This window comes from Heloderma suspectum, chromosome 2, assembly GCF_057233095.1.
Source record: "Heloderma suspectum isolate Gila_16-S chromosome 2, 16-S_ref, whole genome shotgun sequence".
NCBI classification, from domain to species: Eukaryota; Metazoa; Chordata; class Lepidosauria; order Squamata; family Helodermatidae; genus Heloderma; species Heloderma suspectum.
Window position 1 is genome coordinate 369,027,735 of NC_139459.1, and position 15,705 is coordinate 369,043,439.

The 15,705-nt window shown below is 45.1% G+C and overlaps 1 protein-coding gene across 3 annotated transcripts; it reads right to left on the bottom strand.

The window, feature by feature from the left end:
• Nucleotides 1-493: 493 nt before the first annotated feature.
• Nucleotides 494-13,821, bottom strand: LOC146355984 (uncharacterized). Of its 3 annotated transcripts, none has more exons than XM_084831475.1 (6): nt 13,428-13,821; nt 11,597-12,327; nt 11,009-11,129; nt 9,735-9,832; nt 9,208-9,295; nt 494-4,207 (listed from the first exon to the last, which is right to left on the bottom strand). In XM_084831475.1, the coding sequence occupies exons 2-6, from the start codon at nt 12,308-12,310 to the stop codon at nt 3,054-3,056; spliced, it is 2,175 nt and encodes a 724-aa protein (XP_084687601.1). In that variant the 5' UTR covers nt 12,311-12,327; nt 13,428-13,821; the 3' UTR covers nt 494-3,053. The 3 variants fall into 3 exon arrangements, with proteins under 3 accessions (XP_084687601.1, XP_084687602.1, XP_084687600.1); XM_084831476.1 differs by having other exon boundaries at nt 9,229-9,295; nt 11,597-12,332; XM_084831474.1 differs by having other exon boundaries at nt 11,597-12,332.
• Nucleotides 13,822-15,705: the final 1,884 nt, after the last annotated feature.

The window sequence follows — 15,705 nt, forward strand, 5'->3', positions numbered from 1 at the left end:
AATTCTGAGAGTGCCTTGGACTGCAAGAAGATCAAACTAGTCCATACTCTAGGAAATAAAGCCAGACTGCTCACTTGAGGGAATGATATTAAAGGCAAAACTGAAATACTTTGGCCACATAATGAGAAGACAGGATACCCTGGAGAAGATGCTGATGCTAGGGAAAGTGGAAGACAAAAGGAAGAGGGGCCAACCAAGGGCAAGATGGATGGATGATATTCTGGAGGTGATGGACTCGACCTTGGGGGAGATGGGGGTGGCGATGGCCGACAGGAAGCTCTGGCGTGGACTGACCGAATAAACAACTAACTATATGGTTGGAAATGTAGTAAGCTTTAAACTGTTTGGACTGGTGGAAGTTTCAGTTCACTGTTAATTCCTGTCATGTTCATGAAGCATAAGAGCAGAAAGGAAGACAACTGTAAGGATTTTTTTTAGTGCTTTTCCTTTGTTGAATTCTGAAAATGCAATTAGAGTGACAGAGAGGAAAGAGTAATTGAAAATGCTTTGGGCCATGTTTTGCTGAAGAGCCATAGAATGGTTTGCTGGAATCACATCCATTAATGGAGCAGTCCTGTGGCCATGTGACACTGTCTGGAGGGCCATAGGATTTTTCAGTTTCTAAGAAATTGTGTTCCCTGCCCCCTCATTGCCACATGCCAGCACGTTTCTCTCCGCACCACCCGCTTCTCCACACTTGGAAACAGAGCACGGAGTGGGTGAAAAGGGGGCGGTCATGGGGGCAGGGAGGGGAGGAGACTGCAGAAGCCACTTTATGAATCTTCCTATGTGCCACATGGCCTCTCCCGCTCCCACTCCTGAGTCTCTGGCTATGCAGGGCAGCCAGAGCACGGAGGTGAGGATTGCCTCCATGCTCCAGCCATTCTGCATTTGATAGGCATCAGCCTCCACGTTCAGAGGCCGACGTCTCCCTCCACAGGATTACACCCAAAGACAGGTTCTGGCTGGAAAAAAGATGGTGCCAATTCAGAGGAGAATGGAGGGCATAATTCTTTGCATGTTTAGACAGACATGCTAGCTGGGGAATGCTGGGAATTGCAGGATTTTTCCTGTCAACATCAGAGCAGAACAGCATATCCAAAGTAGAGACAATTGGTGGAAAATTCAGTAAAGCATTCTTAGGCTTCTTCAGTGACTAACTACAATTTTTCAATAATTTTTCAATGATTTTTCACACTGGTTCCTGGATTCTAAAAAATATGAATATATTTAATGAAAAATGTGGAATCATGACAAATATTTCAGAGAGCTTACATACAAATCAAAAAAGACTTTTGGAATGGAAGGAAATGTTCATGGAAGCAATGTTGTTGTCCTCATATGAAATGTGAATTTTTACTGGAGGGAAAACATGCGTGGATTATGCGACATGGAAAACCTTCTGGGCCGCTGACCTTTGCGGAGCCTCACCCACTTTCCCCATCTGATCAGCCATCAGCTGGGCAGCGGGGAGAAGATTGCTGTTTTTCTAGTGCAAGTCATGAGCACTGTAGTTCTTTGCTCTCCAGGCAAAGGAAGGGAGAGAGGAATGGCGAGGGGGAGGCTGTCTCCCTCTTTTTCTTCCTTGAGGAATGCATTAGCTAATCCAGACTAGTTACCAGTCCCTGGTTTCAGTATTTTCACTAATGCAGACGTTGCAATGCCCACTTCATCCACAGCTGTGCATTAGGAAGTTGGGGCACCCTCTGTCACTCTTTATCAACTTCAGGACTCCTTGTTCCCTGGATGGAAAAGCCCCTACATGATGCAGAGTCCTTCAATGACTTACTATTATTATTAAAATGCAAAACTGTAAGCACTTGAGAGATCAACATAAGCAAAACTAAGTCTTGCCCTGAGAACTGCACAAGCTAAATGGGCAATGGAGGAGGGAGACAGAAATAACAAGGGATAGATGCAAGCCAACAGCGTTAAACAGACTGGGATTCTTTTCGGATGGCAGTATGGGGAGAGACGACAAGGTTTCTTTGAAAGGCATGAAAACGCTTCCCTCCTCTGAAGTAAGGAACTGTGTCATACTCATTTTCATGATGCTTTTATCCTCAGTTTTATATTTTTGCTATTCTTATTCTGTAACATTCTACATGCACCGGTCACACTTTAGGATGGCTCCTGAATGGGAGTAATAAACAGTAATAAAACAACAGATGTGGAGTCCTTTTGTCTGCAGATTTCCTTGCTGCTTCCGAAGCTGTGGCCATCTCTCCCCTTTGCATGGTAATGACGATATTGCTCATAGGAGGCAATGTTGAAATCAAGAACTTCATGGTTGCAGAGAACTAGCACCACGGTAACCCCACACCTCCCTGTAAAGTAGAAGCAGAGGCAGACATTTGTGTTTTTAAAATTATCCATAAATGCTTCCTGCACTGGGAGGGAAGAAACGAACTTGCCGTACAATGACCCCTGTAATGTAGATGAGGAAGAACGTGAGACTAATGATTACACTCACAGCGTAGATGGGTAGAACTGAGGCTGCGTTATTTATGATGAGACTCTCCCCTACTCAATTCATTCATAGCTGTTCTCTCTGGCTACTCTGATGTCCAATCAAATAATCTCTTTGTTGGAAGCTTCTCCTATTTCAGTTTTATCTATATTTTCCTACAGGTACTTACGTTTTTTAACAAAAACTTCCCTCCCACCCACCATGGGATATTAATTGGGATTCCCTCCGAAGCTTAATTATTGCACCTTTCAGAATGTAATACTTCCCACACGCAGGCCATTTTTATTTTTTATTTATTATTAAATTTATTAATCGCCCATCTGGCTGGTCACCCAGCCACTCATTCATAAGGTCTCTGTCCTCTGTGAATTCTTTGGTGTCCAAGACAACTGTTTTCAAGACTCTAGGCATCTGAATGGTTCTCCTCCTGCATGGATACTTTGATGATCATTCAAGCACAGCCTATGACTGAAGCTTTTCTCACACCGAAGACATTCATATGCTGAGTATGAATTCTCTGTTGTCTCTCCAATGATTCTCTGTCTCTGAAGCATTTCCCACATGGAGAACATTAGTATAGTTTCTATCTGGTATGAATTCTCTGATGGGCCTTCAATAATCCTCCCTGAATGAAGCCTTTCCCACACATAGAACATTTGTATGGCTTCTCTCCAGTATGAATTCTCTGATGATTCATCAAGGCTCCACTGTGCCTGAAGGTTTTCCCACACTGAGAACATTCATATGGTTTCTCTCCAGTATGAATTCTCTGATGGATTTTCAAATAGTCTCTGTACCGGAAGCATTTCCCACACTGAGAACATTCATATGGTTTCTCTCCAGTATGAATTCTAAGATGTACCTCCAAATACACTCTGGAGTTGTAGCTTTTCCCACACTGGGAACATTTGTATGGTTTCTCTCCAGTATGAATTCTCTGATGGACCTTCAAATAGTCTCTAGCTCGGAAGTATTTCCCACACTGAAAACATTTGTATGGTTTCACTGCAGTATGAATTCTCTGGTGTCTCACTAATCCTTGTCTCAAAGTGAAGAGTTTCCCACACTGGAGACATTTATGCCTTTTCTCTCCAGTATGAAGTTGCTGATGATTCATTAACTGTTCTCTCTGACTGAAGCATTTGCTACAATGGGAACATTCATATGGTCTCCCTTCACTTTGGTTTCCTTGATTACTATTTAATGACTCTGTATAACTAAAGCTCTTCCTGGATTCAGTAGTGTTATTGGATTTCTCTTCTGTGCAGTTGCTCTGATAACTGTTCAAATTACCCCCTTTGCCATTCTCAAATGATTCAGATGTGCTCTCTCCTATTATCGTTCTCCGATATCGATCAAAGTATGGATTTTCCTGGAGGTTTTCCTCCAACATGGGACATTCATTGTACTCCTCCCTAGTATCTGTTATATCAAGTTCTGATCTGTAGCGATACCTTCTACCGTATCTGGAGAACATGGGCATTTTTTCCCTTGTGTGTACTTCAGAAGGCTGGCTAATCACAGCTGTAAGTCGTTTTGTGAACTCATCACATTCCTTCTCTCTCTCCACCGGCTGCTTCCACTGTTCCTCTCTCGACAGACAGCCTTCCTCCTGCATCTCAGCTGTCTCCAGCACATTCGCCTGGCTTATCTGTGGCGCTGTCCTGGGCGTGTCCTCTGGCTCATTTCCTCCACACTGAGAATTCTCTATTTTGACCTGACTTCCCTGCTTCTCATCTGCAGAGACAGAAAGAGAAATGTTGCCCTTGCTTTGTTTGTCCTCTTTTCAAAATGCCCGTAACCTCCTTTTTCCTGGCTTTTCTTCTAAGGCATTTTTCTTTCTGTTACTAAGACCATGTCCAGCCTTCCTTTAATGTGGGACTATGTTTTTTTAATTATATAAAACCCAGCACAACACTAGGCACTTTTTAGATAAAGTAACTTAAGGCACAATCCTATGCATGTTTAGGCAGAAAAAAATCCTACAACTCCCAGCATTCCCCAGCCAGCATTGGTGGCTGGGGAATGCTGAGTTGTAGGACTTTTTCTGTCTAAACATGCATAGGATTGCTCCCTCCAAATATTAACTTCTACTAAAAGGTAGAAACTTAATTTTTTTTAAATGAGGGAACCCAATTCCTCCTTCTGCAAACTAGAAAACTCTTCTACAGAATTGTGATGCAAGTGAGAACACGACCAGAAGGGTGCTACTGCACTCATGTTATTCCTTTGGAAGGGCACAGCCTTTGGCAACTGGTTTTACAGGGGCACTTTTGCAAAATTTGAAAGGTCTCAGGTAAAGATAATATCCGTAAATCTTATAATGTAATGTAATTCATTAGTCTGTTGCCCTTATGTTTTTTTGTAAAATAGAGCAAGGGAGGAACAAACTTAGCTGCCATCCATACTATATAAAGAAAATTAAGACTATTGCTTTGTCATTCTGAAGAAGAATGGAAATAAAAATGCAATCTGGAGTTATCATCTATGACAATATACAATTGATCGGTGTTATAGCATTTTGTTAACAGAGGTGGCATTGGCCTTTTTTGCAGCCACATCACATTGTTGACTCATATTCAGCTTGTGATCGACAACAATTCCAAGATCCTTCTCGCTTGTAGTGTTGTTGAGCCACGTATCCCCCATCTTCTAACTGTGCCTTTGGTTTCTTTTTCCTAGGTGCGGAACTTGGCATTTATCCCTATTAAATGTCATTCTGTTGTTTTCTGCCCTGCGCTCCAGTCTATCAAGAACACTTTGAATTTTGTTTCTGTCTTCCAAAGTATTAGCTATCCCGCCCAATTTTGTGTCATCTACAAATTTTATCAGCATTCCCTGCACCTTCTTCTCCAAGTCATTAATAAAAAAGTACTCTTCAACATTTTTATTAATGACTTGGAGGAGGAGGTGCAGGGAATGCTGATAAAATTTGCAGATGGGCATCTGGTTGGCCTCTGTGAGAACAGACTGCTGGACTAGATGGCCCTTGGTCTGATCCAGCAGGGCTCTTATGTTCTTATGATTCAATGGTGTCCTTACAGAAGCAGAATGGATAGCACTGACAGACTGAACGCCCCTCCCTCTCCAGCAATCACCCCTCAAAACTACTCCACAGGGTTGGGAGATGCTCCAGAGCAGATTTTGGAGCATGTGGTTGACTGCAGAGGGGAAGGCAGTCTCCTATAGCATGAGTGGAGGACTGTCTACATAATTGTGGATGCAGCCCAGTACTGTAATAATTCTTCACAAAACTTGGAGTTTCATTAGCTCCTCGAAATAATCTTGTTCAATACAGAAAAGGCAGAAGAAACGCTATTTAAAAACTGGAAATACTGAATGAAAGGTTCTAACACTGCAAGAAAGGGTGAAGTAATTGTACTGAATATGGATGGACTGAAATGGTGATACTTTGAAGGTTTAACAATATTTTCATTATTGAATTATTGAATGTGTTATTTGATGTAAAGTTGTATGCTGTATATCAACTTTTTATATGATCAAATATGGTTTTTAAAGGCATAATGTCATAATTTCAAACATACAGAGATGGGATTTGATGTGGAGGATAGTAACTCGGAAAGGTAACTTGGGGTTTTGGTGGATATCTCACAGAGGCAAATTCTATCGTAAGGAATATTAAGAGAAGGACTGAAAATCAAACTGGCCAGTATCATAAGACCCTCATGTATGACCCTCTATCTTTGGCCCTCCCTCCCAGGTGACTTACATTTGGCCCCTAGAGGACTCCCTTTTAAAAGGGGCTCCACAATTCCATTTATATCTGCTGATTTTAAATTGCTCTTGTTAACTGTTTAAAGCTGCAATCCTCTACTCTCTTATGTGGGAGTAAGCCCCACTTACCTCATTGGATTGCACTGAAAATTAATACAATGATGCTGTCTTTGTACAGTTATTTTATATTTTATTGTATTTTATTTTGGAATAGTGCTTTAATCTTTTTATACAGTCAGGGCCAGAAATATTGGAACAAGGATAACTGTTTTGGCAGTTGGCCTCTGTACACCACCACATTGAAGCTGAAAGGAAACACACCCAGATGGGAGCGAAGTCAGGACTTCCAGCTGTAATTCAAGGGGTTTGACAAAAGTGGGGCACCAACCATTCAGGAAGGACAGCCAGTGGCAGAAACACACACCCATTGTTGGTGGCTCATAAGTAATGGAACAAACCAACATCATTTCAAACTTAAGGGTCGCCTTTAATACCTGGATGAAAATCCTTTGCAGTCAATGACTGCCTGAAGTCTGGAACCCATGACCAAATGCGGAGTCTCCTCCCTCGAGATGCTCGGCCAGGCCTTTACTGCAGCTGCCTTCAGCTGCTGCTTGTTTGTGGGTCTTTCTGCCTTCAGTCTTGTCTTCAGTAAGTGAAAAGCATGCTCTATCGGGTGGAGATCAGGCGACTGACTTGGCTATTGAAGAACAGCCCACTTCTTTGCCTGGAGAAACTCTTGGGTAGCTTTTGCTGTATGTTTTGGGACATTATCCATCTGCAATATGAAGCGACGTCCTATCAGTTTGGCAGGATTCGGCTGAATCTGAGCAGAAAGTATAGCCCTATACGCTTCAGAATGCATCCTGCTGCTTTTATCAGCAGTCAGGTCATCAATAAACACCAGTGACCCAGTCCCATTGGCAGCCATACATGCCCATGCCATAACACTACCTCCACCATGTCTGACAGATGATGTGGTATGCTTTGGATCATGAGCTGTTCCTTTCCTTCTCCATACTTTTCTCTTCCCATCATTCTGGTACAAGTTAATCTTGGTTTCATCAGTCCAAAGAATCTTATTCCAGAACTGGGCAGGCTTTTTTAGGTGTTTGCTGGCACAGGCTAATCTGGCCTGTCTGTTCTTGAGCGTTACCAGTGGTTTCCAGCTTGTTGTGAAGCCTCTGTATTTACATTCATAAAGCCGTCTCTTGACTGTAGATGTTGACAATGACATGCCTACCTCCGCAAGAGTGTTCTTGACCTGGCTAGATGTTGTGAAAGGGTTCCTCTTCCCCATGAGCAGAATTCTGCGGTCATCCACTTGAGTTGTCTTCTGTGGTCTTCCAGGCCTTTTGCTGTTGCTGAGCTTGCCAGTTAATTCCTTCTTTTTCAGGATGTTCCAAACTGTTGTGTTGGCCACTCCCAATGTTTTTGCTCTCTTTCTGATGGGTTTATTTTGTCTCCTCGGCCTAATGATGGCCTCCTTCACTCGCATGGACACCTCTTTGGACCTCATGTTGGGGGTTCCAGTGAACAGCTACCAAGTGCAAATGTAACACTCAGAACCACCTCCAGGCCTTTTATCTGCTTGATTGGTCATAGGGTACCCAGGAAACAGGCCACACCTGGCCATGCAGCTGCTTGTCAGCCATTCGTTCCATTACTTATGAGCCACCAACGATGGGGGTGTGTGCATGCCACTGGCTGTCCTTCCTGAATGGTTAGTGCCCCACTTTTGTCAAACCCCTTGAATTACAGCTGAAACTCCTGACTTCGCTCCCATCTGGGTGTGTTTCCTTTCAACTTCAATGTGGTGGTGTACAGAGGCCAACTGCCAAAACAGTTATCCTTGTTGCAATATTTCTGGCCCTGACTGTATCTGCTGTCTTGAGGTGGCTCTGCCCTAAAAGGCAGCCCCCAAATCTTTAAAATATATATTATAAAAAACCTATACAAACCCATCGTGCAACTGTATTTGTAGTACTGTATATACAGTTCTGACCACCCAGCTCAGAAAAGGATATTATAGAGCTTCAAAAGGTCCACAAGAGGGTGAGCAAAACAATCAGGGGGTAGAGGCCTCTTCCCTACAAGGAAAGGCAATCCACATAGGTGGCTTTTTAATGAAGGGGTGACACATGATTGATGTTTATAAAGCCTCCCATGGTGTGAAGAAAATGGATAGAAAGATGTGTTTCTCCTTCTCGTGTAATATTAGAACTTGGCTTCATCTAGTAATATGGATTAGCAACAGAATCAAAACAGACCAAACAAAGTACTTCATACAATGCAGAAAAGATTTACTGGACTCGCTGCCATGGGATGTGTGAGGACTAGTAGCTTAGATGGCTTCACAGGGGGATGAGCTCAGTTCATGGAGGATATGTTATCAATTGCTTTGAGTCATGTAGGCTCTATGGAAATGCCATGCTCGGAGGCAGTATAACACAGAATATCATTTGATGGGGACCCACAAGAGGAGACAACAATCGCTGGTGGTGCTAGCTGGACCTGTTGGATGATTCCACGGGAGTAAGTTCTCATGAAGTGTGTTGAGAAATATCACTGGTTTACAGAATCATCAGGAAATTTGTGGCATCTGCAGCAATTACACCTATTCCCACCCCCATTTCAGAACTATTTGCATGCCTACCAATAAACATACTTTGAACTGCCACGCTTAACAATCCCACTGGACAGGGCCGAGGGGCTAAAGGAATGGAGAGAGAGAGGAGGCAGGAGCCAAGGGACAGAAAGTTGAGGCAAAGGTACTTGGGAAAGGAAATAAGGGCTGGTACTGACTCTCTCAGCTAACCTCATATCGCCACTTTTCCATATGTATTCCCAGCATCTGCTCTATATTTCAGTCAAAATAACTGGGAATGGGAATAAAAACTGTTCATATCCTTTTCAGAAAGATCTTGTCAGAATTTGAAATGGGAAATTTTGTTGGCTAATCTTTACTGGATTTGCTGGACTTGGGCAAAAAGGCTCCTTACCCAAACAATTTACATTCCTACCATCAGGCTGTAGGACTTTCCAGCGCATTTTCAGTTTGCTTGGCTGGGTCACACCCAGCATCTGTTCCTGCAGACAAGAAAAAAGGTAGCCATCACCTCCCCATCAAAATACGTTGCAAAAGAAAAAAACTACCAAGGCAAAACATCACACATACACACAGAATAATTAATTTTACAGCCATGAGTGCCCTGAGAAATATTCAGTGAAACAAATAAAAGAAGAAAATCGCCCCACCATCCCAACACTTACAAATATTGATTTGCATTCCCCCGTATTTGAGAATACAGATCTCTGCTAACAACATTTATTTTCCGCCTCTGGCTTCAATCCTACAGATACTTGGAGAATGGTGTGCTTTAAAGTTTTCCCCAGCTGCTTTAAGATGAACAGATCCATAGAATTAAGTCTACATCTAAAGGAATCAACCATGGCGGCAGCCACACGAGCATATCTGTTATCCTGACTCCTATGCGTTCCCAACCTTACACATGACAGACTGACTCACCAGAATGTCACATGCCTCTTTTACACCAGTTCGGTTCATTTCCTGTCCTTCAGGGGGAAGCAATGAATTGGCATCACCTGGGAATTTGATTGCCCTGCCTGCAAAAGACAGGAGGAGGATGTTAGAAGAGTAAGCAGTCCATCCCTTCTTGCTTAGGATGGCCATAATTATTGTTTTATTCATAGCATTATTTATGAATCATCTTTAAAAACAGACTTACATTTAAAATTCAGTGTAAATTTAAAATTAAATCCCTGGCTAATATTAAACAAGGAAGGAATGTAACCACTGTAGGGAGGGAATTCCTTTAAGCATTATAAACAAGAAGGGTGGCAAATGGAACCTGTGATTCAGCAGTAGAAAAAGATGCCTTTGCTGAAATTCCCTTTTCCTTACAACTAGTGCCTCCCCTTGTGCCTCATCATACAGAAAGATATCCAGGAGATTTCTCTTACTTGTTCTTGCTGGGCCTGATTTCTTTTCACTAAGTATGTGCAGCTGAGTTGTTCAAAGGAGCTGGGCTTTGACCTACCAGCTCAGCCCTTGCACAGCTTATTTCAGTAATCTTGCTGAGGCACTGCTAGACTATTCGAGGAAGCCCCAATCAAAGTGAAACTGATTATTAGAAAGTCTGAAAAACTGGGCTTGGGCACTTTCAAAAACATGCAAAAAAGAGTCCAAGGACTGCCGCCCTTCAATAGCGGCAATGAAGAGAGAAATTCACCTGGTGCAGCTAGTCTGATCTGCTGCATGAGAAGCTGCATGTGCCAAATTCCCCTCTACAGCAAGACTGAAACAGGTGTTGGCCTTCCTATTTAATCCGGTCAAACGAAGCATCCCACAAGCACAAAAGAAGCAAAAGACGGAGAGAGCAATCCTATGGCCACTAGACAGTGTCTAGACAGCCATATGATTTTTCAGTTCCCAGAACCTGCACTCCCCCCTCCCTGCCCCCTCCCCATCTCTGCTCTTGTAACAGTGCAGAGCGGGTGAAAAGGGGGCAGCCCTGGGAGCGGCAAGGGGAGGAGACCATGGAAGCATTGTTACGACACTTCCTACATGCCGTCTGGCCTCGCCGCCCCCCTGCTCCAACATCCCCAGGTAAACAGCCAAAATCGGCTGTCTAGCTGCAAATGCAGGGCAGCCGGAATGTGGAGGAGAGGATCCCCTCCGTGCTCTGCCTGCCCTGAATTGGATAGTCAGCTGCCTCCGAGTTCAGAGGGGGCCAACTATCCTGACAGGATTGCGCCTTTAATAACTCAGTGAATCCTTACTCGGTGCAGTGATCTCCGTATCACCGTTTTGCTTGGCTTCTTTGTAGATCTGCCCTTTTGCCGCATCCAAAGGCTCTCCCTCTGCCTCCAGGGAATCCACACACTCCTCCTTCAGTGGCCCCTGAAACAGGCAGGATGATCCCGCTCAGAAGACAGAGGGACATGGGTGGAAGAGTAACAGCTTTGGGCAAGAAAAACATCCCGCTTTTGTGGATTATAATGAATTATCTAAGTTTAACTATTTGAATACAGTATTTGCTGCTTCAAACCATTCTGCACTAAGGCAGGATATAACTATATTCAATAAACTAATCAATATCATCATCATCATAATACAAAGACAGGTACTGTGTGTGGCAGTACTACAAGGATGGAATTTTCTACATTGTGAGCTCCTTTTGGAACATTAAAATTGCTCTTACTTGGAATGGAATACCTGAAGTTATGCTGACCCAGAAGGTTTCAGCCTTACCTAAGTGTTATCAGTTCTATACCATTTTTAACTGAACAACTGCAGGTGCTTCCAACAATCTGCTCCACATCCTGTGTCCTCTTAGAGACTCTGGGAATTGAACCTTAAAATCTCACCTGCCACTTCCCTCCCTCAGCCTCTCGTTGGCTCATCAAGAAGTCCTCCACGAGGGCCACAGCCTGGGAACAGGTGACCGGCCCTGCTGCTCGGATCCAGCTCTGCAATTCCAGCGGCAGGCTGGCCAGGAACTGCTCCAGGATCAGCAGCTCCAGGATCTGCTCCTTGCTGTGTCTCTCCGGCTTCAGCCACTGGCGGCAAAGCTCCTGGAGCTGGCTGTGAAGCCTTCGCGGGTCCCCAACCTCCTGGCAGCAGAACTGCCTGAAGTGCTGGCGCTGCACCTCCATTCTCAGGGCTTCCCTGCGCAAGATGGCGGCCTTCACTTTCCCATAGTCTTCCTGATCTCTGGCTTCCAGGCTTTGAAAGGCCTGTTCTGCTTCTCCGCTCAGAGCTGGCAGGAGCTGGGCCACCCACTCTCCTCTAGGCCACTGGCAGGCTTTGGCTACTTGCTCGAATGAGGCCAGAAAGGCCTTGGTATCTTCCCACCGGGCAGTCTCTGACATCACTGGGTTTCCCCCTCCTGTGTGAAGGGGCTGCAGTGTCTTCAGGAACGCCTGCCATTGGGCTTCCCAGCGTTGTGACATCCCCATGGGTGGTTTCCCTTTGTCCACCTGCAACACTCCCCATCGGGTTGTGTGAACTGCACTGGTGGCTTTTCCTGCTCCGACTGGTCCTTCATCTAGATCTGGGCATGCAGGTTTTCCCTCCTTCATTGTTTTCTTTTCAGACTCTGTCCTTTTAAAGAGTATTTTCAGATTAGATCACTTTTACTTGAATATGGTAGAGATAGCAACATTTAAGAGAGCTTCAGCTATTGGGCAGTTTAGAAATATAATAAATAAACAAGAGACCTAACAGTTTGAAAAAATAATCTTGAAATAAGTCAGAAATGTACTATCCAAATGTTACTGGCAATGCGGGGGGGGGGGGGACCCTTACTTGAAACCCAGAAGACCTGCCATCACTCAGTGTAAGAGACAATATCAAGCTTCAAGCTAGATCAACCTGATGCCCTCCGAAGGGCCATGGTGGCGGAGGGTGATGGGGCTTGTAGTCCAACACATCTGGATGGCACCGGAGTGGGGAAGGCTGAGCTAGATGGACCAATGTTTGGACTTGGTGTAAGGCAGCTTCCTGTTCCTGTAGCATGGTTGATTTTTAATTTTTGTCATAAGCAACCTTGAGTTTGATTTTATCTAAAGGAGGCAGGACATAAATGTCCAAATAAATATAAAACTAAAGATAACACTCCATGCATCTGATGAATCAGGCCCTAGTCCATGAAAGCTTCTGCCACAAGAAATCTCTTAGGCTGCGATCCTACACACATTTACTTGGAAGCAAGTCTGCATGGAACTTACTTCTGATCAGACATGCATAGAACTGTGCTTTGTTGTAACAAACTTGCATGGCTACCTCTCTGGGATTTGTATTCCCTCCCCATGCCACACATACACACAAAGGAAAATCAAGAACAAACGTTCCTAGTCTTTGAGCATTAAAATATTCTTATAGTGCTATAAATGTTTTGTTTAGTTGAACTTAAGCAAAGATTACTCTGAAAATCGGTCTGATTGGCCGATATTGGAAATGGGGGAAGGGGAAAGAGAGAGGCTGACAGTGACCCTACAGTGTAGTCCAGTCTTACTATTGCAGGAGACGCGATCCGACAGTGAGAGACAATCGCACGTTTTTAATGTAAGCCAATATTAACAGCCGCATTTTACAGAGAGCAGGATCGGGGGAGAGTACCGAGGCTGCTTGCGACAAGCCTGCGAGTCCAGTGTTATTACCCCCCCCCCCATACTGCAGGTGAGCAGAGCAACTCACAGTTCAATCCTAGGTAGGTCTACTCAGAAGTAAGTCCAACTCCCAAGGAAGTGTGTGGGGTTGATTGCAGCCGTAAGGACAGCCCTGCCCCAGCCACGCGGTCTTGATGGTCTTTCCCCGGCAACAACACAGCTCGACGCGGTTCCCAAATCATCGCACCAGAATCGACGAGGAAGCCGGTGTGACCCTTGGCTGGCGCGCGCTTTCTCTGCTCAGCTCCGTTCGGGCGGCTGCGTGGGACTCAAACTGGGGAAGGGGAGAAGCCCGGCTGGAATCGCTGGATGCCCTCCGGACACCCTTACTGGACTGGGCGGCTGGCTGGAAGGACAACGGGGGCTGCGGCCGCTCTCTGCCACGGCAGATCCCCGCCTCCCTCTCTCGGTTTCCTGCTCCTCCTCCTCGTCGTCGGCGGTCTAAGCGCTGGGCTGAGGCGGCAGGCGACGCTCCGCCCGGCTCCCCCTATTGGACGGCTCAGTCGCCACAGCTCCCCCCGCCCCCCTTCGCAACTAAAAAGGATGCGAACGAATTACAGATTTCTGGCGGCAGCAGAGCCTTCCTCAAATGCAGGCGTGAGGGGCGCGCGGGGAAGCTAATGCCGCGCTATGTCTTCCAAGGCTTTTAAGGTCGCAGGAGACCTACGCGCGGGTAGACAGTTTGTGGCCCTCCGAATGTTTGGCTCACAACTCCCGTTAGCCACAGCCAGCATAGTGAAGGCTGATGGGGGTTGTAGGCCAAAAATATCTGGAGGGCCACAAGCTGCCCACCCTTGGACCTATAGGATCAAGGGCTCCATGCATGCCAAAGCCCTAAGCCGATGTACTTGGAAGTAAATCCCTTTGAATCCAGGGGGACCTACTTCTGAGAAAACTGCGGGGCTGCAAAGCTGAAGGTCTGCGTGTTTATTATTAATGTTAATAATATCCTACCCTCCCAATGTAAAACTGTCCTATTAGACTGAAATTAAAACCAGATGAAATTGTTGGGTAAACAGAGTTAAATGAGAATTGCCTGCAGATGCTGGTGAGTCATTAGAGACACCATCATTTTGGAAAAACAAAAACTCTCAAAGAGAAAGATTTGCAATAGCTTGAATGTCAGTCACTTAATACTTGCTGGGCACATCTGAGATATCTGAGGAGCTTGCAGAGAACGGAAACGGGCCTATATGCCTCTGTGAGATCTGCAGAAGCCAATGAATTCCCTTGCCAGGGGGCCTCCAATACCTCCTTGAGAATTTTCATTGCTTTTAAAGTGAACAAGCTGGATAAACATTGGAGCATTCTTCCTGGAGAGGTACCTGATGATGGGTGGGAAGAGATGCCTGTTCAGTATCCTGGAGATACTGGATTTCTCAGAGTACTCAAGAGTTTTAGATAATACTCTTGAATATTCCGACATCATCCAACTGTATGTGGAAGCTTTTCCAGCTAGGCGAAAACCCTGAACCCACGTTCCGATTAGAATTATAGAATCATAGGGTTGGAAGGGGCCTTCAAGGCCGAGTCCAACCCCTGCTCAATGCAGGAATCCAAGTCAGAGCATCCCTGACAGATGGCTGTCCAGACTCATCTTGAATGACTCCAGTGTAGGAGAGCCCACCACCTTCCTAAGTCATTGGCTCCATTGCCGTATTGCTCCAACAGTCAGGACGTTTCTCCTGATGTTCAGCTGGCATCTGGCTTCCTGGAACTTCAGCCCATTATTCCGTGTCCTGCACTCTGGGATGATTGAGAAGAGATCCTGGCCTTCCTCTCTGGGACAACCTTTCAAGTACTTGAAGAGCGCTATCGTGTCTCCCCTCAGTCTTCTCTTCTCAAGGCTAAACATGCCCAGTTCTTTCAGTCTCTCTTCATAGGGCTTTGTTTCCAGTCCCCTAATCATCTTTGTTACCCCCCTCTGAACCCTCTCCAGCTTGCCTGCATCCTTCTTAAAATGTGGTGCCCAGAACTGGACACAATACTCCAGATGAGGCCTAACCAGTGCAGAGTAGAGGGGAACTAGTACTTCCCGGGATTAGGAAGCTATGCTTCTGTTAATGTAGCCCAAAAGAGCATTGGCCTTTTTTGCAGCCACATCACGTTGTTGGCTGATATTCAGCTTGTGATTGACAACAATTCCAAGATCCTTCTCACTTGTAGTGTTGTTGAGCCAAGTATCCCCCATCTTATAACTGTGCATTTGGTTTCTTTTTCCTAGGTGAAGAACTTGGCATTTATCCCTATTGAATGTAATTCTGTTGTTTTCTGCCCAGTGCTCCAGTCTATCCAGATCACTTTGA